Below are 25,157 nucleotides of genomic sequence, written 5' to 3' on the forward strand. Positions count from 1 at the left end.
GACAGAAGCGCAGACCACTACACCACAGGGACACCCCCGCATATACGCCAAAAATAATTACTCAAGCAACTGGATAAGATTTTGAAACAGTCAGACGTTTCAGACAGTATCCACTGTCTTTCGTCAGTGACTAACGATAGGACCCCCGCATATAGACTGAATGATTCTTACGGTCTTACCAGTGCTTGATCGCTCGCCTCTCTCGTTCACAGCATCGTCAAGCACCTCCTTTGTGTCCCCGCCATCTATGGCGTCTCCAGACGTCTTCTTGCTCCTGACGGGAGCTTCACGGACGTCTTCCACAGTGGACAGTGCCTTGTCGCGCATCTTCACGGGACCGACAGCCGTCGGTGTCTCGTCCGCAGACATCCCGTGGGAACTCGAAGGCCTTTTCGACAGAGGTAGTCTTGTCAGCTATTTCAGCAGGCCTACCAAACTGGGCGACGACTCGTTGGTCTTTCTGATTGCCTGCAGTAGCCTCGCTCCTGGCTACGTTCCTGTCGGCCTTGTCGTTTTTTTCCAGAGAAATGATAGCGCTCCTGAACAGCACCCCGGCCGAGGCCTGTGGCGCCTGCGGTACCAGGTTCAGGCCCATGTACTGACTGACGTCTGACGGGACGTAGTGAACAGATGGTACTAGTACATCGGACGGTGTGTGTGTGGTCTGCTGAGTCCTTTTCTGCTGATAGATGTAACAAAGAAAGGTGTTACATTGGTGGCATCGTGTGGCGCAATCGGTAGGGTGCTTCGCCCAGAACCCAGAGGTCACGGGTTCGAAACCACGTACTATGCCCCGATATTGTGTCCTTGGAAAAGGCACTTTACACGACTTTCCTCACTCCACCCAAGTGTGAATTGGTACCTGACTTCGGTTGGGGAAGGTCGTATGAAGGTCAACTGCTGGCGCCGAATGGCAGCCGCCCAGACCCTTGCGACAGTTCCACAAAGTGCAAGTGTGGAGCAAATATGTATCTGTTGTATATTATGTGATTGTAAACCCTGCAGCAATTCAGCACTGGCTGCACGGGTAATTACTGACCAATAAACCATTATTTTTACACAGAGAAAGGAAGATGTACAGTCTAGTTCCTCATAGATGATATCATATTCAATGTTGAACAAAATTTAACTTTTGTAAGTGCAAGGTGTAAAGTTTATGAACTGGGCTAGAATGTTTAGGGACGACGTTCTAGAACAGGCAGTCTTGTTCAGTTACCAATAATGACGTTGTCTTTTTAGTTTAAAGATGTGAAAAGTATACAAATTCTAACCTCAAACAGCCCGGCAGTGACAAGAAGGCCCGCCCCGATGAAGAGCCCAAGGTCCAGCCCGCTCCAGGACCTATGGTCGGTCCTGTACAGCATATCCGGGCGGAGGCAGTTCTGCTTCGAACCGCTAGGGGGAGGTGATGAAGTGTGCACAAGCGCCAAACCTGGGTCGCAAAAATGATAGAAAGAATTCGTCAAACAAATATAAAACGCAGGACGAAACGTCAAGTGGCTTTGGTTCAAGCTATCCTCTTTTCAATGTCCACATCATTAGAACTAAAGTGAAGGCGTGGTGCCTTCTAGACTAAGTGTTAGTGTTTGGTTCCAGCTTTTTTTAATGAACAAGACACCAATTGCAGAAGAAAAAGGAATCGCAATGCAGTAGAAGAAATATCTTGACGTATTACACAGTGCCAGTCTGGCGTTTTGTCAGGCTAAAATGCAAGTAATACATAGACCGATTCGGAGACTAGTCTCTACTTCTATCTAAAGGCAAAAAACAAAGTGCTAAGTAGTGCGAGTATAAGGTCTCATTCATGAGTTTTTTCGCCCCATAGGCTTGGCTTACATGTTATAATACTTGTTTTACATGGGCGCGTTCGTATTGAAGCTATAGAAAATGCACCAATGTTATTCATTTTATATTGAGAACATTTACCCTAGATGATGTAAAAAAATTGCCAGCAGTTTCACTACATACACTCTGAGCAATTACAAACTGCACTTAGCAAGCTACACCCCCAAATAGGCACTTTCCAGCTGAAGAGCGCACGACCGCATCACCTACAATGTCGGGCTGTGCACGTCCGACCTCGCGCGCGGCTGCCGAACTTTACCTGCTAATTTCTTCAGTTACAAACAAGCTTTCATCAGTTTGACGCTTGAGATCAGTCGGGCTGGCTAAAAGGGAATTTCTCACCGATGTAAACACACGTTCATGCAGCCGTTCATTTTTGGGATACGGATTCTTTTAGGCCGATAGGAGTAATAAAGGAATGAGACCATAAAGTCGAACAGTTTATTTACTATCACTGACTACAGCAACGCTGATAATCCCTTGTAATTGTGGAATCCCAAATTTTGTGATCGCGACCTGTTCTGTACTAAACTATACACCAGGGATAAAAGGACTTAGGCCCAATTTACACTTGTCCTTTTAACTGTAGTACTACACATCGTAGTCTACTACTAGTAGTAGACTACAGCTTTTTTCTGGGTGTAAAAAGAAAACTACTGTAGTGTACTACAGGAATAGACTACGATGTGTAGTACTACAGTTTCAAAGAACAAGTGTAAATTGGGCCGAAAGCTGGAAACACGGACGACACCAAGGCATCCTTAACTGCGGCAGGTCTGGTGTACGTGGATACTGCAGTTCTGGGATAGATCCGCAAGGCGGCGGAAAGCACCGTCCTGACGGTCTGCATTCTCCCACTGGATACTTCGATACAAAAACGTTTGGTTCAAGACTTTATCGTCCTGGACTAAACGAAATAATGTTTCTCCCGGAGACTATAACTTGTCACTGACAACTTTCAAGCAAAATGTAGACCAGGTTGTCACAAAAGACACTGTTTTAGCGTGTGGTCTCGCAGAAGGAAACATCACGTCTTGCTTCTCTTGTAGAACGTTTGTCACTAGTATTGGTGAACAACAACAAACCCGTTGTTACCTAGAACAACCTTCTATGACGCCTATGATTATGAGTTTGTCTCCGGTCAGTTGACGCACTTCCGGTGTTCTAGAACGTTATAATACGGTGGATGCAGTTCGGTATCGGCGAGGGTCAAATACAGACTATCAAAAACCTTGTATAAAATCGCTTCCGACGCAGTATTCCTCATGCGGGTCTCTCACTGGACTTGTGGCACGTTGGCGACCACGCTGCAACCGAGCGATTTGACAGCGCGCTCAACGAATTTGATGGATAAAGGTTTTAGGCTCTGTGCGTTTTGCTGTCTTTTTAGTCATTCTTGCACGTTTTGCATGATTTTCCCATTATAAAGTCAAGGTTAACACAAATCCAATTCAGGTCGCAGAAAGGTCGCCAATGTGCCGTAGTTCAGTGAGATACCCCCTTTAAGAATAAAGTTTGGGGATTCTTCAGGACAACAGGTTGCCAGGGATGTTCGCCAGGGATGCTTGCTTTAACAAGTAGTTTTGTTTAACATTTACCTTGAGTCAAGAAGATTATGTAGGATACATTGTAAGATCATCACATTTCCATTGGTGGCAGACGCATCTAGATCTGCAAACTTCGCTTTGCTGATTGCATTGACTTTCTTGAGATCCTAAGCGGGTATCTCACTGGACTTGCGGCACGTTGGCGACCTCGTTGCGACTGAGCGATTTGATAGCACACTCAACGAAATTAATCGATAACAAGTACCAAATTCCCACCATTTGCCAATATGGCATTATATAGCATTTCCTCATCAATCATTCAAATTAAGTATTCATTTGCTTAAACAATACCTATCGATATTCTCCTCTTTCCCAGTGACATATGCCACATGTTTGAAAGTCCTATCATGGAATGTCGATGACGGTTAGACATCCAGGTAATAAAGAATAAAGAATCCAGGTAATAAGATACGCAATAAGACAGTTACACAAACAAGGTGTAAGGAAGGGAATACCCCCTGCACGCGTGACGTCAAGCGATTTGGAGCTGTGGCACAGTTCAAAATTCGACAACAAGATTTGTCTATGATTGTTGCAAGGCAGAAATTTTGCTACACTTATCAAAAAACATATTCTGATGGGTCATTTATCCGTTGTCGTAGAAGGAAATGATTAATGATTTTTATCAAAATATGCTTCTGCAGCGGTTTAGAACAGAATGAGGCACTTATTAGACTCTTATGCAGCCAGATAGCAGTCTCTGGACCTGTCTGTTTTGCTCTGCTACCTCCAGTATACCCTTCAAAGCTTCACTCAGTAACCTTTAACCTGACAATAGGCGGATACAAACATGCCAGAACATGCCCGTCATCTCGTGACGTTAGGGTACTTACTGTTCTGCCGTGCATTATTTATGGCAGCGTAAATATGTAAATATAAAAAAACTATATCGTCAGGTGTTTTTTTCTAGCTGTGTAACTGTTAGCAAAGTCACCAAGAAAGTGATATAAAACAACAACATAACAAGAAACAGCCAAATGAAACTTAAGCCACCCCTCACACACATATACACTATTGTGCTAGCTTTCAGCTTGAATGGGCCAATAAAAAAGTATAAGTCAAGGCAGGTAAAGGTCACGGGGCGTTGCCATTGTTCCTGCTGCCGACTTGTCATGTTTGTTGAGGGAGGGTAGCGGAACGTTTGCTCAAAATATGGACCAAAACGACAGCGTATCAGGATAGTAGAACAGTTTGCCGATACGTAACACGTAGCTCATGAAGAAGTCTTCATAATTTTTGACTGTCAAGTTCAGGTGTACGTCGGATTGTTACAACGGTGATATCGACATGCCAGGGGTACGACAACGTCGGCAACACAATATGGCCGCCATCGTCAGACGTCCCGAATCGTGCATCGTCGTCAGAGGACTTCCCGAAAACGAGCCGGAAAATACCGACGTTACGTTATGGCTCTACATGTATTTCACCAGCCCTACTATCGGCGGCGGTAAAGTAGCTTTCGTGCTGAGGACAGAAGAAGGAACGGCACAGATCGAGTTCGTGGAAGAGTCGAGTAAGTAATTGCAAAGTTAAAATGTTACCGAGATCTTTAAAAGGTAGAATGGGGTGCATCCACTAACTTCAGACCTAGATAGATAGGGAACCCAAAAGAGTAGTTCTGCCTAGTTTTGAAACATCGTAAACTACACTTCTGGGTGTAGCTAATGTGTTGCTTGTTTCTTGAATTCTAATAGTTGCATAATATCTGGGTTATCTTATATCTGCGTATATTTGAAGATTTTTTACTGCCTTGTTGATGTCTTGAGTGTATGGGGGGGGGGGGACTTGTAAAGGTCCTTATGCATCTGTTTTGCCCTCCCTTTCGCATTGTGATAAATTGATCCAAATAAACAATTGATTATGTGCGTTGAGCAATGTGATTGTGGGCTAAGCAGTTATCCATAGGCCACTGTATGTTTGTAAAATTACTCTCTATTAAGTGGAGAGCTACTGAGGGCTAAATAATCTTGCATACGTCACCATTCTGTGAATAGTAGTCCAATGTCCGAAAATAGTTTCATCAGGTTGGTAAGTCACTGAGTAGAAATACTCATTTTACACAACCAAGTGATCTATTCAACCGACGATTCGGTGACCATCTGTCACCTTCATCAATCCAAATTCTGACTGGTTCACATTGTACTGCAGCATAGGCGTCGCTGCTTAAAGATGCGTTCCCAAACGCAAAGTATTTACATATATGGTCGCAGAACACAGTATTAATGGGCGACCCCCGTTCCCAATAGTAGTTCGGGTACGAAGTAGTGCGTCACATTGCTTGAAAAGGCCGTAGTTTTTCTTCTGTGCACGATAGCGAGGCTGAAACTGTGGTGAATGGCAGAGGAATACGTCAGTTTTGAGACAGTACGAGTTTGATTACGATGTTTGTTCGGTCGGGTTGGATTCGCGCCTGGATATTGTTACCGCCCGACTACTGTAAGTCGCCTGCAGTACGGTGACCTCCGCTGGGGGTCATATCTAAGTGGCTTTTAAAAGAGAACGAGCCGGCAAATTTAACCTCATTTTGCATTGTAGATTGAACCTTGAAGTCAAACATATGAAAATCTGGTACCCTAATTGTGCACCTTTCTATAAATTTTCAAGCGTCGAAGCTTCTCACCTTGGGATCCTTAACTATATAAATCCGTATAGGAGAAATACTGTGGTCTGCAACCATATACAGTCACAGGGAACGGCATCACAATGCGTTCCCAAACGTGCAGAAGTGTAACACATACCGAGGACTTGCACATACACAACTATCGAGCAAAAAACAACGTAACGATTATCATCTACTTCTTAAGAATGCGGTCCCAAACATATGGTCACCGAAACGTCGGTTGAATAAATCACTTGGTTTTATAAAAATAGTATTTTTATTCAGCAGTCTACTGTGTTCTGCTGCTGCATTGGTCTGAACACATCGCATTTATCATCACTATTTCATCATAATTTACAGCTGTCAAGTCAGTCTTGGCCCAGAGAAGACATATCCTAAAATACCGGCGACTCCATGACGACGAAGAAGTCGAGATCCCCCTGCAAGTTGAGCCCCTGTCGCCAGAGGCCGCTGTGCTGACCAGGATGTTGACACACACTGAAGAGAGGCTGGAAAAGATGCGAGAAAGAGTCCTATCCCTCACCCAGAAACTCGACGACGTCACGCAAGAGAATGAAGAACTCCGGGCTAGAGTAGACGAGCTTGAGCGAAGACAAGGCCTAAGCCCCGACGAGACGGTACGAGCCATTGAGAGCGAGAACGAGCGTCTTAGACACGAACTGTACAGGAAAAGACAAGATCAAGTCGTGAAGGATCGCATGTGCTCTAAATGGTACGAGATGAGTCACAAACCGCGAGGGCTGGCCGTCATTATCAACAACACCAAATTCTCACGGCTGCAGGAGAGGGTTGGGGCAGAGGCGGATACAGGTATCATTCAAATATTATTCATTATAATATCACCCTCGTAAACCAGGACCGCCTATCGCTCGACGTTACATCGCGAGCGTAAGCGGCCCTGGTAAAATGGACCGCTACATATGGTTATAGCTACGTCACCTGCTTCCCCTCATCGGAAGCAGCGCGCAAAGAACGCTGGGAAGCTATCAACCAATCAGGTTACGTGTTACATCGTTGCTTTGGTGACCCAAAACAACTATCGGCTGACATTTATTTTGGGTAACCAAAGCAACGATGTAACACGTAACCTGATTGGTTGATAGCTTCCCAGCGTTCTTTGCGCGCTGCTTCCGATGAGGGGAAGCAGGTGTTAATGTCAACTTTGTGGCGTCGCGGTGGCGTAATGGCAAGGTGTTTGTATCTGGGTGTTTGGCCCCGAACCCAGAGGTTCGAACCCTGGGTCCTCTGACCTGTCCCGTTGTGACGCTGTGCCCTGGTAAAGGAACTTAACATGGATTTCCTCACTTCACTCAGTAACGTTAAAAGATGAGTACCCAGCTTCGGTTAGGGACATCCCTCGGATAGGACGTTAACTGTAGGTCCCATATTTGAGGAGAGCCACACCTCGAGCACGTAAAAGAACCCACCACACTTATCGAGAAGACTAACGGTCCTTCCCGGTGTGAGTGGATCAAATAAATCTGTTCGGACAGGCAGCCTGTACTGTTCATTATTGTTACAGTAGTACTGTAACCTGGTGTGTTACGCCATGAGGTGGTTTACCGGGTATAGAATACAAACAAGCTAGAAATAGACTCATTATGAGACAGGGGTTTAACGTTACCTAAGCTTCGACCCTTGCCTTTCATAGAGAAAAAGACAAGTACAATGTACGTATCGGATGACATGAAATCAACACACTTCACTTGTTGTTTTACTCTTGCCTTAGATCTGGTTGCCAGTCTGTTCAAACGACTTGACTTTGACGTGATTTCTCACAGTAATCTTGACCACGCCAAGATGGTGGACGTGTTCATCCAACTCGGACAAGCTGACCACTCTAAATACCACTGTTTCGTGTGCTGCATCATGTCCCACGGAACGTCCAGCAAAGTCTTCTCCTCAAATGACGTTGGGATCGACATTTGCGAACTCATGAAATACGTGAAAATAGAACGATGCCCAAGCTTAAAGGGTAAACCCAAACTCTTCTTCATCCAAGCATGTCAAGGAGAAGCTGTACAGGGTCTTGACCGAGACAACGACACCCATGACGCGCAACAGTTTCCGTTCATGTCGCACGAAGCCGACATCTTTCTTGGCTTGTCCACAGTGTCAGGGTTCGTTTCAAAGCGTAATTGTGACGGGGCACCCTACATCCGGTTTCTCACGGAAGTGTTCGCAGAGTTTGGACACAAACTGGAATTCATGACCATGATGGGCATGATCTGTGACCAAATGAACTCAAAAGTCGGCATGGTGTCATCCAATCATTCCACACTTACTAAAGATCTCTACTTTACCATAGGTTAAGCTAGGTAGAACTACATGATGAGGACGGAATTCTTCTATTAAAATCAAAGAACCCACAAATTATAAAAGAAGTGGGTAAATTCGTCTTCCATTGCCTCAAAAGAAGACGTCAAACCCAAAAAAACTAGCAACATGTACATTTTAGAATGTAGCATAATATCAGATGTAGCCCTTGATATCATTGTATTTTTCATTATTATTTGTGTTGTTTGTACTAATGTAACCAGCCCTCCGGCATGTTTTTGCAATGAACTTCGTCAATATTGTGTGTAGAATAACAATTATTTGTAAATGAGCTTCGGCCCAAGGTTGGAACATTGTTGGGTTTATTTGGACATTATCTTATTTGTTGAGAAACTATGTTGATAATGAATCCTCGAAATAAGAAATTGGTAACTTTAGTGTAGCTTACAAGCACATGGGTATTGTACAATGGTTACGGGAGATATGTGTCATATTTAGGGTTATGGTAAAGTATGAAAATTTATTGTAAATGTATAAATGAAACATATTTGCTGCTATGCACATCTAAAAATATAGTAGGTCGACAGATTATACTTATATGGCATACTAATTGTTATGCAATAAAGTTATTATTATTATGGTGATGCAGGTCTATGACGATAAGGTGTGTGCGGTTCAAAACAGTTATAGATATCGATTAAAGTATGGAATTTTGATTTATTTTTCTTGGTGTCATTCACTCTACAGCAAACATTTTATAGTCAAATTAATGATTCATTTGTTTTTTTCATTCCTGACGCCGAAACCAGACGTTATAGAGGTTTTCTTTCCGCTCAAAATAAACACACATCATCTAATAGTTTGTAATCAGTAATATGCCAAATCTTGTCAACCATAAATGAAGGGCAAACGCTAAGTCCATTGTCATACGTGAACGTTATGTTTAAAGACAAACGTAGTACTTATAATCCTGAAATAGACATATAGACGCCCCATTTATGCCATTTGTTAGTCTTGTCCTATTTCATAAGATGTGAATATCTGGATACAGCTTCATGGAGTTGATGTTATCTTAAACCTAGAAGTGTCTCTACTTATTACCTCCATGAAAAATGGAGGAATTGATTTTGGTCTGTCTGTGTGTGTGTGTGTGTTTTAGGATGTGTGGTAATTTTTCAAAAAGCATAACTTATAGGAACTGTGATATTTGGTATGCGGATACGTGTTGAGAAGACGAAGTTCAATATTGATTTTGGGCCCCCTGGTGTTTGATTTTGGTACTGCAGCAGAACTTCCGTTTTCATATATTTTGTACTGGACATGCTATGGTCTAACTCTTGTTAGATTAGTTCCCATGTATAGTATAGTTGTGACGGTGAAATCACTTGTATGTCGTATAGTTGAAGGGGATTTATCAATACCGGGTTCAGAAGGACAAATACTTTACAAAGACATGAGCAACCTATAATCTAAGCGCATTTGAATAGGTCATGGCATGCTCCAAACATTGCCATGACAACGCTCCCAACGGAGGAGCTTGGAAGTGCAACGGCTTACCGCCCCTCCAATCAACATGGTGTCTGTCCTTGGTACTGAAACGCCAATGTTAACACGTTTCTGTCTGTTCACGGGCTTTAGGCTACGTTATTTATGTTGGGTAACCGCCGCGGTACATGCTTTCGCTCAAATGCTCCCGACGAGGGTTTCTCCCGCCGCTCACTCCGGAAATGCCCCCCCCCCCCTCATTAGCGGGGACGGTTTCTCCCGTCGTCCTTTGCGCTAATTATCTCTTACTTTCACTACGGGGCTCGCTGTTCGGCTCCCCCGAACACCGTTCGGCATCATTTCGGGTTTCGCTCGGAAGCTCGGCACGGGTGATCCCCGCGCCGAGTACTTCGTCACGGTCGGAACTTCAGCAGCTATTCAACAATACCTTTGCCGTTACCTTTGCCTTTGTGGTCTGTTAGGTCAGTAATTTTTGGCAACACCTCTAGGGCGCAGCCTTTTCGATCCACGACCTTTAAGGTAATAGCTACGCACTGTTTCGTGGTGAGTGCCTGAAACTATCCTTGTTTGAAACTGTCTGCAGGACTCCACTGGCTTTTGTTTACAAACCCAATATAAGTCTGAATAAAATCCGCACCCTTGAGAAATAGATGACAATGGTTGCATTGTTTGTTGCTTTTGATCGATTGTTGTGTATGTGTTACACTTCTGTACGTTTGGGACCGCATAGTGATGTCATCTCCTGTGATTTGTACATACCAGTATGTAAATATTTTGCGTTTGGAAATGCATCTCATTATGCATAAGCAGCAACACCTGTGCTGCATTGCAATGTAAACCAGTCAGAATTGCCTTGAAGAAGGTGACAGATGGTCACCGAAACGTCGGTGGAATAAATCTCTTAGTTGTGTGACAAGAGTCTTTTAATTCAGTGACTTACCAACCTGATGAAACTATTCACGGGGGCCAATATAAGTCTAATTTCAAAAATCTGACATGTATATTTACTTAGGCCAACTGATACAGTGTTTAGGGACACAGAACTACATAATAAGTGTGTGTGAATGTACCCTTTATTCAGAAGAAAGTAAAGAGTACATGCGAACACAATACATACAAAACAGAACAATCTAGCTGCTGTAAATTGGACATGCCATTTGCAACACAATCACATCTGCTTGGTCAAAAAGCTTCATTAAGAAAATTACATCAGATTTTTCCTGAAGACAATTAAAAAATATATAGATTTCCGGGGAAAAAAGTGGCATTTCAATTTTTGAAATTATGCAAATCTATGCATAAATCTGCTTGCTAAAAGCTGTATGCAGACATCTGTGCCTTTGATATAGATTTATGGAATGTTTAAACATTTGTCGCCCATCATAAAATGGTACAAAACTACAACCCCAATGCTGTAAGGGATCACCATAATATACTAACTTCCCAATGTTAGTAAAAGTGATACACCAAAACTATGCTACATACATACACCAGGTTTTAATCCACACCCTGCTTTGTCTTGTTACAGGTTTGCGATAGCCAAACCTGTATTGTTAGTAAAGCATTCTCTCCTAAGGCACCTGTATACATGTAGTTATTATGCATTTTTGAGAAGGTACATTGTTCTTTGTATAACATTAACATAACATTTGAGAGAAAAAGGCACATGGGTAGTGAAAAATCTTGGTCGCATTACTAGAACAAACACATCTATAAAATTTCATACATTAAACATAGTTTCTGAAATTGAAATCTGATTTTTAGCTTGCCAGTTAATCCATAGGCATTATCGATTACTAAAAGTGAATTTTTTCATAATCATCATAAAACAGTTCTTTGAGAAGAAACATTAAACAGCGGTTTTAACAACTTACAATATTGAGACAAGTGCATTACTTAACAATGGCTTAATGTGACCAGTTCAAACTATGACAACATAGCAGAAAGACAAAAAGTAATACTGAAGAATAGTGGTTTGTGCTTTCTTGACGTTTAGACATATCAAGTCTTGAGAATGGTGAGAAAGCAAGTAAAAACATGAAAAACTTGAATATTTAGTGGTCAAATGATCGGTAGCAATTATTGTAGAAGAAAAGCACCGATAATATTGTTTCATAAACACGAAACTTTTTTGGCGACGCCTCAGGGGCGAGCCTAATGGTATATGTAGTATTGTTGTGTAATTGTCCACTCTCTCTGGATAATCGTACGAAGAAATAACTTTTCTTTTTTTACAAAAGTGTAGCATTTTCTTTCCCTTTCTTTGACAATTTCTTGTCAGACATATATGGTGACGATTTTTGCCAAAAGACAAGATTTTCAGTGAAACTGTCTGCACTCAGAGTGCTAGCAGTTTATTCAAAGACATTGGTCAGAAAATAGTGTTTTTACTGGTGCTTTTCAACTACATGATACAAGGACATAGACAAGCTGACAAAGATTAAGTTTTTGGCCAAAAAGTGCTCTAAAAGTTGGTCTTATTCATCATTCATTCATTCATTCATTTATGGCTCCAAAATTTCATAATCTAAGGTCTACAATTAGTCGAAAATATATCTCTTGAAGTGATCATTTGTTAAGGATACATTTGCCCATACGCCCCTTATATACAGCAATTGATCCACCTGATCTAAGGCCACAACAATGTAAATCGTTGGTTCTTGAATTTCTAAAAAAAAATGCTGAGCCAGAAGATCAACTTAAAAACAGTCTAAGGCCTCGTTCACGCTTGTGCGCATTTTCAAGTCCGTAAGAGTTGCATATTTACATTTTTGTCTTAGGTAAAGTTTGCAGCCGAAAAAAATCGTTTTTCAGTTAGATAACCAGGCTGTACAACGATGGGTCGAAGTTAAAAACAACTTCTTTCTTGCAGACTTTACCTAAACCAAAAAATGTCGATACGCAGCTCATACGGACTCAAATATGCATACAAGTGAAGAATCTGCGGTTTTGTGGCTTTGGTATACACAGTTTCAGGGAGTGATTATATACTCAGATCCAAGTCTTCTTCCCAGCCCTCTGTTTTTTTAATTTCGTCTTTTTTGCTAAATTTTTATAAATAAAGAAAGATACGAGAACCAAGGACGTTAATTGTTGCGGCCTAAACAGGTGTTGAATTGATTATGACACCCTGGTGGAGTCCACCCTGTTGTTCACCCGCTATCTGAATAATAACGTACTACAAACTTGAACAACAAAGATGTTTGTACACAAACAAGAGTTTATACCTAGCCGACGTTTTGGCGACAGTCTGTCACCTTCCTCCGGTCAATACTGACTCGTCATAATTTGCACTGCAGCTAGGTGTCGCTGCTGCACTGTGAATAATGCGGTCCCCAATGTGACTGAGTTTGTATCCCCCTCTCATCACGGTTCATGACTGGAGAAAGTTATTTTTGCCCTGAGGAAGGTGACAGATGGTGACTTGTCATAATTTGCACTGCAGCTAGGTGTCGCTGCTGCAATGTGACTAGTGCAGTCCCAAATGTGACTGAGTTTGTATCCCCCCTTATCACGTTTCATGATTGGGGAAGATTATTTTTACAATGAGGAAGGTGACAGACGGTCACCGAAACATAAGCGAGGTATAAACACTTGGTTGTATACAAAGAAATTTGTTATCCAGTGACTTACCAACCTGATGAAACTACATAGTGTATTCACAAACTACCAAACATATTTACAACTGTGACATTACGACATAATGACCAACAGTACGCCCCCATATCAAGTAAAGATGTTGTAAGAATGATCCCGTTAATTCAAGAATCACTCAAACTGACTTGTGTCTAAGATTTTGGCAGTTTTGAGTTGTTTGATGGCATTTTGTTGTGGCATGGTTGTAAGAAAGGGCAACTCTAGAGTGTGTTTCCTACTAGTCTGAATGGGTAACTTAGATGGTTTAGGACACTAACCATGTGGAAAACCCAACCGATTTTGTAGCTACAATGTTTGACATCCAACCAATTTTGCAGCTACAATGTTTGACATTCATCCAATTTTGTAGCTACAATGTTTGACATCCAACCAATTTTGTAGCTACAATGTTTGACATTCATCCAATTTTGTAGCTACAATGTTTGACATCCAACCAATTTTGTAGCTACAATGTTTGACATCCAACCAATTTTGTAGCTACAATAAATGGACATCCAACCAATTTTGTAGCTACAATGTTTGACATCCAACCAATTTTGTAGCTACAATGTTTGACATCCAGTCATTGAAAGACTGGAATATACAACAAACTCAATAACACATGGTCTGCAGTTTTTTGTCTTCTATAGGGCTTACTACTTATACAGAGGATTTCGGGTAGGGGGAAAATGTAACTGCTAAACGGTGAAAAGTCAACAAATGTAACAATCTTTCCAAACATATATAATTTTCCCGTTGACTTTCATGTAAATTTGCATCCACTTTTTCCCTTCATTGTACATTCTCCTAAACGCACAAAATTCCTAAAAACAAATGTAAGATTTCTTAAAAATAAAATACATAAATCATTAACTGTTTGATGTGGTCAGACAGAAAACATTTTTTCACAATGAATTAAAAGGCATGTAACAGTTCGTTCCCATATGACATATTTTATGCGTTCCCAAAAGATTTTCAAGATGCTTGGTTTATGTCTTGCTAGCCTTCTTGTCCTTTTTCTGGGCGGCACCCCCGGCCATCTTGCGAAGAGCCTCTGTGACTGGACCCATAATATCCTGTAGACAACAAAGAACAACAGATTACATCACAACAAAAATATAACAGTTTCAGGCTACTCCAATTGTGGTGATTCCCCATTCTATGGGGATATGATGTTAGAAACTTATCCAACTTTGCCATTCAGGCCTTTGGAGTCTTGGAGTTACTGTAATATAGTTGTTGCTGTTTGGGGGTTAACTTTTCAATATCCATGCATTGATAGAAAACTATTGCCTACTTTGCAGACTTTTCAGATTGCTGGTGTTTATTTGGGGGGGGGGGGGGGGGCTGATTCACGATTTTCAACATGGGCTAAGGTTCTCTAATGATGGCAAAGAGAATTTTGCTGCCAAGGGATTTTCGGCATTTATATAGAGTGTTAAAGGAAAATTAAAGCAGTCATCCTCAATTGAGGTGAAGCATAATGCTTTTTCAAGTAGCTAGTGGAAGTGCAATGCGGCTTCGCCACGGCTTGCGTTTTTGGCCAAGCACACCAGGTCACCCCTACTTTTCTCGATAAGTGTGTTGGGTTCTTTGAGTGTTTAAAATTGCAAATCAGTGCTCCCCAGAAAATTAACGCTGGCGCTCCAAGAAGTCTGCAAAGTACAATGTAGGCTAGACAGTACATTAGACACCACCGCCAAACATAACAAATATGGACCCCTCACCTTTTAAACCAAATTAGTCAAAAGTTGACATTCTGCCACTTTGATCCCAAAACTCACACACAGTACACACTCAGAGATTTCATATCACCATGGAGACCAGAAGACAACACAGACTTTATGTTTTTCCTTCTCCCAACAATCACCAATTTAAACAAAGTTGTTGCTGTTGCTAGGCAACTACTAACCACACCTATCGTTTCAATATGTTCGGCTCATACATGTAGGCCCAACTTTTCCAGCCCCTCCGCACAGATACCTTCTATGTCCTGGAAGAAAACATCCTATTTGTCTTAATACACTTAGTACAATATGATGTCACAAGATTAAAGTAAACATAAATTTTGTTAACAACTGTTCATTCAGATAAGGTTTGTAAATGACAACAACATAAATAAGGCACCACTACATTTCTGTTGCTGTCAGAGAAATCCCTCAATTTTTTTCTTTGTCTTGGTGGCCAAAGCTGCTTAGGTATAGTGCTCACAATTTGTAGACGTCCCTTTTCAGTCGATTAACCGATCTGAAGATAGCAGCCATTTCAGTAGCCCTTTCTGGATCTGTAGCCAACTTCTCATCAACCGAAAATAATTTCATCAGGCTGGTAGAACATAGGATATTTCTTTTAACACAACCAGGTAATCTCACCTGCTGACGTTTCGTCTGGGAGGGGGCCAAAGTAATAGACAGAGAGAACAACAGACGCATTTGTTGGATTAAGGAGGCAGTATGGATCAGGAAGTCATCACCAGTGATGAACCGAGACGAGGGGGGATACAAGCTCAACCACATTTGGGATTACGTTCTCGCCGCAAAAGCGCCACCTACATCGGCTACTTATAGCGGTGAGAAGCAGTACTCCAGTCAGAAGCTCTGAAGAAGGTGTCTGACAGACACCGAAACGTCAGCAGGTGAGATTACCTGGTTGTGTTAAAAGAAACTCCAAATATTCAACTTCTCATCAAGGTTCAATACCTGATCATGATATAAATACAATCCAAATGCCAAGGCAAGCTTTTTTTGAAACTCTAACATTTCTTTTACATTGGTTTGTAATCCAACTACAGATGCTACAGTCTCACCACCTTTTGGCTAGTCTGAATTTGAGTACTTCCTTACCTCGTTGGAAGCAAACTTGATTTTGGCCTCAGACAGGATCTGGTCAGCCTTGGCTGCCTTCAGTTCTTCACACAGGTCATCTGACAGAGGTAAAAGAAACATCATCTGATTCAGTTTTGTATCCAACGGCACTGGTCCACGCTTGTTGGCAATGACAGAATTGTAAGGATTTTACTTCAAGATTTAAGTAATTAAAAAAAAACTGAAGGCACATTCACATATAAAGATAGAAAGACTGATTGCAACTGCAAGATGCTTCAATGACTGTAGAATGATGCAGAATCAACTACATGTAGATGATGATGCAACATGCAGTTTACTATTTTTGTCAAAGCTATCATTATAGCAGAATTGATTGTTGACATTAGGTTCTATGACAGGATTTTTCATCGCAAGACAATTGAATTTTGTATGAAACAATCATGTATGACTGTCTAAAAAGATGCTCTTTATTTCCTATCATAACTTATTGCATTACAAATGTAACAGGCCCTGAAGAGACCTTCTGAGATATTTGACAAAGAAAAAGATGGATCCCAGTGTAAAGGGATTATCATGCAGAGTACAAAAAAAGCTCGACTTACTGAACTAAAATTCTATTTGTGAGCCGCTACTACATGCATTGAACAATTACATACTGTAGTATCATCAATAGCAACTTAAAGATAAATTTAAAAGCCATAACATTCCATTGGCAATTGAAAGTCCCACATACATGAAAAACTTCAACTTACTGTACTGGGCAAGTTCGTTGATTAGCGTACAGACGTTCTCCACGACCTCGGGGTTGTCCTTGTGCAGCTCGTACGTCTCCAGGACGATGGGGATCCCCGCCTCGCCCTCGTTCTCCAGCAGACGGTACGCGCTCTCCTCTGGAAGGAAGGTGGGACCCTGCATTTGGTACGCACATTCCACTTTTCCCAGGACAGGGGGGAGGGGGGCAGGAGAGAGTTTAGGAGGGAGAGAGACAGGATGAGTCACAGATTTGATTGGAAGGGAAGGACTCAGTGTTTGTTTGTTTGTTTGTTTGTTTGTTTGTCTGTTTGTATTGCATATCGGTAAACCACCTCATGGCGTAACACAATAGGTTTGTACTGAAGAGTACAAGCTGCATATACAGGCAGATTTATTTGATCCACACCAGAAAGGATCCCTACTCTTTTCGATAAGCGTGGTGGGTTCTTTTACGTGCTCGTGGTGTGGCTCTCCTGAAATACGGGACCTCCATTTAATGTCCTACATGTATCTGAGGGACGTCCCTGACCAAAGCTAGGTGTTCTTCGGCTTTAGACTTTTTTCTGTCCCATTCATTGTTTGGGAGCCCATGTTGTAATAGTTTTAGTTCTTGAATTATAAGCCTAGTTTTCGTTTTAAGCCTAGTACAAACTTTTAAATAAAATACATTTTCATCAAATTCATGTCACAAAGTTCAGATTTTTTTGACGGACAGGGTGAACTTTTCATTTGTCCCAAAAAGCAAATTTCGGGTCTTGGACACAGCCCTGGAAGGACCCCTAGCCTTATTGATAAGTGTGGTGCGCTCTTTGCTCTGTGCTTGAGGTGTGCATGTGGTTCTCCTCAGATACATATACATGTAGGACCTCTGGCTTTACTTCCCGTCCAAGAGGATATCCCTAACCAAAGCTATATGTACTCATTTCAAGTTCGAAAATTGAGGCAAGTGGTTTACCCAATAGTGCAATATTGGGATCTGCTATGGATTCGAATACTTGACGTGCTTAATAAACAATGCTCAATAGCCAAGGCCAATCACCAAAAGATAAAAGACAGAAAAAAAGACAGCAAGTAGTCACCATAAGAAAACAATAGAGCGAAATAGAGAAAGAAATCATGTCATTTCTAAAAACATTAAAGATAAGCCAGCCTACCATCAGCTTCTACGATACTGGCCATGGCCATGCAGGCGTTCTTGGCAACTTTGGCATCCTACAAGGGAAAAGAAATTTGAAGTCAGATGTTTCAAAACAAAAGACTAACATTCAATTTGTTCAGCTGAGATTGTGTACTACATGAACATGCACTATCATGTCAGCAATTGTTTCTTTAACTTGCTGCAAAACTCAAAACCATACAAAAGAAAAACATTCCAAATGGGCAACCAATTTGCAAAATATTGTATCCCCTATAATCTTAAAACAGAACATCATGGCATTTTTAATATACCCTAAATACTGTCCCCAATTTGCTATATATAACACACCAGGTTTGTACTGAACAGTACAAGCTGCATATCCAGACAAATTTCTTTGATCCACTCACACCAACCCTTACTCTTTTTGATAACTGTGGTGGGTTTTCAAGTGCTCGAGGTGTGGCTCTCCTTAAAGTCAAACACAGGACACCATTTAACGTTTTATCGAGGGACGTCCCTAGCCAAAGCTAGGTACTCATTTTCACCTAAGTCATGTAAGAATACACATTATACGATGTAGGTTTATAATGCCTTTCCATGGGGCGCAACATCGGGACCTGTCAGGGATTTGAATAGGTTGAAGTGCGTCTGTGTAGCACAGTTCAGAGCATCCGGCTATGAACCAATAAGACCCAGGTTCAATCCCCAGTGGAGTACCCAGACATGTCCGGACATGCACCCAGACGTTGTGCCCTTGGGAAAGGCACTTAACACACATTTCCCATGTCCTAAGCCCAGCAGTAGGGTTTGGGTTGGCGTTAGGAAGGGCATCCAGCCGTAAAAACTCTTGCTACAAAAAAGGACTTGCACTTGATGAGGAGTTCTGGGGCTTCCCCATCCATGTGCAAGCACGTCTAACCCCCAGATGATGGGGAACAAAAGACGTTAAATTGGATAGAGAGAGAGAGACAGTATCTGAATTTATGAGTTTCCTGATTGCTTTCTTTTCTTGTATCAATTTCTGAGTCAAGCACTCTATAAGCACAAGGCCTGGGTGCAATATTTGTATGCTTAACAAGTACATTAACCTTCTACATAATGTCTTACCTTTTTGTGTATCTTAAGAGAGTTAAGCGTCAGTTTGACCGTCTGTAGGTCCGCCATCATCTCGATGTTGTCATCCTCCATGGACAGCGACCAGATGGCGCAGCACGCGTAGTCTACCAGCTGGGCGATGTCTCCGTGTCCGTCCAGCGCGCCACAGACGTCAGCCAGACCCTTCTCTTCTGTCATGATCTTGGCATTGTTTTCTACAAACAGAAATCAAATTTAAAGTAAATATTTTTGGCTTAAACCTCACTGCGGCCAAGCAATTTGACTGAGCCCTCAACAAATTTCATCCTTAAAAAAAAATCTTTTTTTACGTTTTGTATGTTTTGTTGTCTATTCAGTCTTGTATATTTTGCATGATATTCCTATTATAAAGTCAAGAGAAATCAAGTAAATATTTTGGCTTAAACGTCACTGCGGCAAAGCAATTTGACCGAGCCCTCAACGAATTTCATCCCAAAAAAGAAAATCTTTTTAAGTTTTGTATGCTTTGTTGTCTTTCAGTCATACTTGACATTTCGCATGATATTCTCATCATATAGTCAATAGTAACAAAAATCCAATTTAGGATGCAGCAAATAAAATAAACAAATAAAATTGGGCATAACTACAGACCTATGGATCTGTTAGTGTCACATTTAAAAAGTCTTTTATTTCTGTTCATGAAGGTTAGACATCCAGACATGTGCCAAAAATAGTTACTCATCGACAAGCAGCTGGATAAAATTTCAAAATTCAACTATTTTTGGCGATTTTTTTATACAACTGTTGTATGATGCATTTCGAGAATTCATCATACATGTATGGAAACGTGCGATCACACTTATGGTAAAACAAAATCTGTACAGGGTACACTGACTTCTAACAAAAGTACAATTCATTCCCTACAGTTCTTGCGTTAAGTTTGAATGAGCATGATGCCTTTACCATTGACTCCAAGACTCCATAGGGCACCACAGCTGTTCGTGATGAGCTTCTGATCATTAGGGAACTGTCTCATGGCTGCTAGGACGTCTTGGACACCTCCTGCCTGGCCAATCACATCAGCGGCACTCTCTGTGAAATCAACAGCAAACAATGATTTAAACCACCCTGTTGAGTTTGTATCTTTCAGGAGAGAGAAACATAATAGGTATAGCCTAAAACCTTCCTGTAGTATGTACTAGATTGATCTAAGTAGCCAGTAGTATTTTGCCTTACATTGTACCAGTCCTGTTACAATCATAATTGTGCAATAAACTTTAAATTTGACTAAGGGGAACAAATGGAAATACTGTAAATGCATTTAAGTTCGTGTGGTTTTTATTTCGAGATAGGCAGAAAATGGAGTGTTCATGGTGGTTTTAAGATCGCGTCATAGGTGGGCGAAATTTTCGCGGTGGTTTTAAGTTTGCGCTTAAAGTTCACCGCGAAAACCGCGAACATACGTGTCAAACCACCGCGATCATTTCTGCATTTACTGTAAAACAGAACATTGGATATGTTTGATGACATATGATTTCTTTGGTTAACAACTCAAAAACTCTTAGCAGGTGTGAGCCATTGATGGGCCATTGATATGGCTACTACTGTAAATTCCATATAATACACCTTTCTCACGCGGCGGACATGATAGAATGAAGATGAGGCTGATGAGTCAAAGAAGCAAGAATAATGTACAGATTTAGTTTTCCTCCTAAATCACATTAAGTTTTAAAATTTTATATCCAAGTATTAATATTACAAATGTAATGCACAAAAAAGATGCAGCAATCTAGAGCTTCGTTGACCGATCCCATAGTCTGCGCCCTCCTCTGTCAAAACATAGGTTAATGTAAAATAAAAACATAGAAATGCAAATATTTGACGGTCATGCAGCCACTTTCTCAGTGGTTGATTCTCTAATTATCAGTTAATCATTGGCTAAACTGCTAATTGTGATTGACAGTTAGGATCGGTCTAATATTTGCCACAAGGGCCTTGTTTTCATTCTATCATGTCCGCCGCGTGAGAAAGGTCTATAATTGTGGTTGGTATCATTCTAGCGGTTGGGGAAATAGTTTACTGCCTTTATCTTTAACGTTGGGAACAGACATAACTGTCTCAAATTTTTGTGATCAAATAGTAGTCATGATAACTAGTGAACATTTAAGTTGCTAAAATTAATAAGTACCACTAACAAATCAAGATTTACTAGTAACAGTAAATAGTTTTACAGCATTTTGGCCATTGACTTTGTGAAACTCTCAGTTCCTATTATTCTACATTCTATGTTATACAATCATGCATATGTGGATGTAAATCAAACTTTTACCGTCTCCAGACAGAGCCATGATGAGCTGGGCTGCAGCAGACTGCAGGCTGGCAGAGGCTGCATGGGACTGCAGGAAATACAAAGCATTTTTGGACTACATGTACTGTACTTCCAACTCGAGTCAGTACTTCAAACATTGAATTTGACTTTTCCCTTATTGCTGTTTGAAAAATAATTATGTACTAAGTCTGTTAGCTCTAAACAAATTATTGTCACCTAAAATTTGTCTAGAAACTTTTTGAAAATTTGTAGGTGTGGGAATGAACATTTAAGTAAAAGATTTCTCACCCTCATGGCCAGCAGAACAGGAGCGATGACATCTTTGGTGTACAGGATATCCCCATCTTCAGCTGTAAGAACAAAACGACATCAGTTCAAGCATCAAGTGTAGGATAAAAATAAGGAAAATAAATATACAATAAGAACTACATTGTATCTTCCAGCTTTCAAAGTGTCAATTGTACATAAGTACAACAGGTACCTAAAGTCACCTGACAGAAAGACCTCTAGAGATGGTGTCTTTTCTTTAACTTGTAACACTTTGATTTGCAATCTAAGATGGTGGGAGGGTTTGAAAACAATAATTCCTATTAGACACTCAATTACAAAATTTTGATAGAGAAGCTCCCCCTACCTGTCACGACGAGGTTCTGCAGGACGTTGCATGCCTCGGTCTGGATGTCCACGTTGGACATGTTGGTTCTCATACACGACACAATCACCTTCTTCCCTGCCTCGTCAACTACCGAATCTGGAATCATAATCGCAAAGTAATTAGAGATGGCAGACTTCACCCCTTTAACCACACTGCTTTACACCCCATGTTGGTTCTGATACACAACACGATCACCTTCTCCCTGCCTCGTCAACTACCAAATCTGGAACCATAATCACAGACAACGCGATCAGTGATGGCAGGCTTCACCCCCTTACCCAATACTGCTTTGTGACTCTTGCAGTCATGCAAAAGTACCAGAAATACAGAGAATCTATGGCAAAACTGCATTGAGTACAGTCATGTATATTGAGAATTGCAGATTTTTGAGAAACAAATACACATACATGTAGGACATACAAATGTAGGACACATAGTGACACACACATGACTACACACAATCACACACACACACATACACACACACAGTCAGATAAACACACACACGCACACACACACATACAATAACACACACACACACAACACACACACACGTATCCCCCATCATAACGTACATGTTCATGTGGGTGTCGTCTTACCTTGTTCCTTGGTGAGTTCTCCTAGATACACCAAAGCTTCCTTCACACTTTCTTCAAGCTGTTCTTGGTCCTTCAGGTACTCTGTGGGCATACATGGTTTTCAGAAATTTCATTGCATCATAAAAAAGTTCCAAACATGTTACGAGATAAAAATCACACAATCAAAGTCTTATCTGATGAGAAACATTCACTTACCTATAACTGCCTTGATTCCCTTTCCCTTTGGTACTGGTTCTGTGAGGAGACAATAAATTGATAATTAAAATGAAATTGAATGTGTTTTCAGTTTTCATCCATACATAAAAGACAAAGAGAGAAATACGAGAGACAGTACTTACTACAGTCATGTACTTTGGTCAAAACCAGTATCTATCTGGTATTTTGAAGGAAATGTCAGTTATACTCACTTGCTTCTATTCCTTTTGCTGCAAAAAGAGAAAGAAAATATCAGATTTAATTTCAGGTTAGAGCATCCCAAAACATCATGCAACCATCATAAAGATTGATTTGAAAATAAGAGAGTTTGAATGTTTTACCAGTGACTAAATATGACATACCAAGGGCTGGATATAACAGTTGGAGATACAAAGTATCTTTAGCTTAATATCATACACTCACGACTAAATAACTTTAGACTCTTAACGTCTGCAACAAAACAGGCACAGATGAACTGATTAGTTTAATGTATCGTACGTACTTGCTGCTTTCTTTCTGGCCACCAAGGCTGAACTACTGAGGCCCAGAGCTTCTTTTACGTACGGGATGTCTGTTAGTTCTCTGTGGGGAAACAACATTAGGTTGTATTGTTAGACGTAACCATACATACTATCATGCATATTATGGAGTAACATGCACTTTGGTTGAGTCCAACTAATGGGTTAGCTACAATGACATATACATGTAATGTCTGGTTTCAAAAACACTCACCTACCTAGAACCTAGTAGCTGTAACTTGCAGAATTTCAAATGTTTTTCAGCTAAAAGTATACAGATATTTCATATCAAGGAAAGCAGATCATTTAGAATTGGAAAGGTAAAATGCTACACTGCGTTCAACTAACTTCCAAAGCTAAAATAAGCTAGTTAAAGTGACAGGTCATTTACACACAGTCATGTACACTACAGTGGCAAGTACATGGCATTGTGTATAATGATTGAAAGAATATTTGTAGAAGAATCCCAACTCACACTGCAGTTGGTCTCTGTTTGAAGTTTCTTCTGAGCATTGTCCTGATAAGTTGGACTAAATCAACAGAATATCTCTGCAAAAAGGCAGGAAAGAAAGTCAAATTTAAAGTGCAGTGGTATTCATCATACAATATTTCTGTCATGGGATTTCAGCAATGCCACAAGAGAACCTATCAAAGAGGATCTACAACTTTCTCTGTCACAAGATAGCTGCCTTTTGTACTACATATCCACAATAAAGGATTTTCATTGATAGTAATTATAATCAATTTCGAATCCCCTGGCAACCATGCATGTTGGCACTGGTTATTGGATTACGGCAATAGTATGTCCAACATGGTACAGATGGCATCATTTGAGAAGCCTGACAATGTATTGCATGTCCAGAAAAATTGGTCCTCAACTGGCTGAAAAAGACCTGTCATATGATGAATGTGACTAAAGCATTGAACTTACTAAACAGAAATACTGAAAACTAAAGCTTGTCTCGACATAGTTCAAGTAAGTCAAGTCAAAGCTTGTCTACCATGACATCTTTTGAGTTTTGACTTCAGTCTTATCGTACCAAAAACCTGACGGTAAGAAAAATGTTCTGCACCTTTCCTACTTCCTCCAGTACATCTTCCAGGATCTGTGGGGAGTGTTTGATCTCAAACAGGGTGGCCTGTGCCTGGGGGGTCTGATGGGAAAGAAAATAATGTAAAGCATTATCTGCAGTAATATAGTCAGTGTCTGTCATTTCTAGCTTACAATATGTGACATTTTCAACAGATGTTTAAAAAATTTGGCATACAATTTTTTCGTGTATCATAAGTTAGTAAATGAATGAATGAATGAATGGATGGAAGCAATTGAAAAAATGAACAAATGAATTAATGAATCACTACATAATGGAAAATGAATTAAACAACGTCGATGAAGATTAGACATCCAGGTAATAAGATACACCAAAAAAGCATTTACTCAAACAACTGGATATGATTTTGGAAATGGTCAGACGTTTCAATTAGCATCCACTACTTTTCGTCAGTGACTGTGAGCAAGATCAGTTGAACAGCAGGTTTATAACCACGAACTATGAATTGATATGCAAATAAGGAGAAGA

The 25,157-nt window shown here is 40.8% G+C and overlaps 3 protein-coding genes across 5 annotated transcripts in view; 1 reads left to right on the plus strand and 2 right to left on the minus strand.

Annotated features, from left to right (window-relative positions):
- The window catches only part of LOC136442495 (14-3-3-like protein), a 50,254-nt gene extending 48,826 nt beyond the window's left edge, over positions 1–1,428 (minus strand). Inside the window, exons 1-2 of one of the 2 annotated variants that reach the window (XM_066439386.1) lie at positions 1,272–1,428; positions 180–679 (exon numbers count right to left, since the gene is read on the minus strand). In XM_066439386.1, the coding sequence (XP_066295483.1) occupies positions 180–369 (190 nt within the window). In that variant the 5' untranslated portion in view covers positions 370–679; positions 1,272–1,428. Of the gene's footprint in view, positions 1–179; positions 683–1,271 lie in introns of both variants that reach the window. The other variant, XM_066439385.1, reaches the window with a different exon arrangement.
- A 3,105-nt stretch (positions 1,429–4,533) lies between these two features.
- LOC136442382 (caspase-3-like) lies at positions 4,534–9,065 on the plus strand. Its single transcript, XM_066439199.1, has 3 exons — positions 4,534–4,965; positions 6,412–6,882; positions 7,802–9,065. Exons 1-3 carry the CDS (start codon positions 4,740–4,742, stop codon positions 8,383–8,385), a joined length of 1,281 nt encoding a protein of 426 aa, XP_066295296.1. The 5' UTR covers positions 4,534–4,739; the 3' UTR covers positions 8,386–9,065.
- Positions 9,066–10,906: 1,841 nt separating this feature from the next.
- The window catches only part of LOC136441467 (serine/threonine kinase-like domain-containing protein STKLD1), a 32,313-nt gene continuing 18,062 nt past the window's right edge, over positions 10,907–25,157 (minus strand). Inside the window, exons 9-23 of one of the 2 annotated variants that reach the window (XM_066437758.1) lie at positions 24,651–24,731; positions 24,053–24,126; positions 23,562–23,641; positions 23,272–23,289; positions 23,060–23,098; positions 22,865–22,945; positions 22,245–22,361; positions 21,899–21,960; positions 21,611–21,677; positions 20,245–20,373; positions 19,315–19,517; positions 18,224–18,281; positions 17,069–17,248; positions 16,335–16,414; positions 10,907–14,567 (exon numbers count right to left, since the gene is read on the minus strand). In XM_066437758.1, coding sequence (XP_066293855.1) covers positions 14,481–14,567; positions 16,335–16,414; positions 17,069–17,248; positions 18,224–18,281; positions 19,315–19,517; positions 20,245–20,373; positions 21,611–21,677; positions 21,899–21,960; positions 22,245–22,361; positions 22,865–22,945; positions 23,060–23,098; positions 23,272–23,289; positions 23,562–23,641; positions 24,053–24,126; positions 24,651–24,731 — 1,356 coding nt within the window. In that variant the 3' untranslated portion in view covers positions 10,907–14,480. The remainder of the gene's footprint in view (positions 14,568–16,334; positions 16,415–17,068; positions 17,249–18,223; positions 18,282–19,314; positions 19,518–20,244; positions 20,374–21,610; positions 21,678–21,898; positions 21,961–22,244; positions 22,362–22,864; positions 22,946–23,059; positions 23,099–23,271; positions 23,290–23,561; positions 23,642–24,052; positions 24,127–24,650; positions 24,732–25,157) is intronic. The other variant, XM_066437757.1, reaches the window with a different exon arrangement.

The sequence above is a fragment of the Branchiostoma lanceolatum genome, chromosome 9, assembly GCF_035083965.1.
Source record: "Branchiostoma lanceolatum isolate klBraLanc5 chromosome 9, klBraLanc5.hap2, whole genome shotgun sequence".
Classification (NCBI taxonomy): Eukaryota; Metazoa; Chordata; class Leptocardii; order Amphioxiformes; family Branchiostomatidae; genus Branchiostoma; species Branchiostoma lanceolatum.

Excerpts from the sequence above, each read along its gene's own strand:
- LOC136442382 (XM_066439199.1), top strand. The coding sequence starts at position 4,740 with ATGCCAGGGGTACGACAACGTCGGCAACACAATATGGCCGCCATCGTC. Across the intron at positions 4,966-6,411 it reads CGAGTTCGTGGAAGAGTCGA|CTGTCAAGTCAGTCTTGGCC; the intron begins GTAAGTAATTGC and ends CATAATTTACAG. Across the intron at positions 6,883-7,801 it reads TGGGGCAGAGGCGGATACAG|ATCTGGTTGCCAGTCTGTTC; the intron begins GTATCATTCAAA and ends CTCTTGCCTTAG.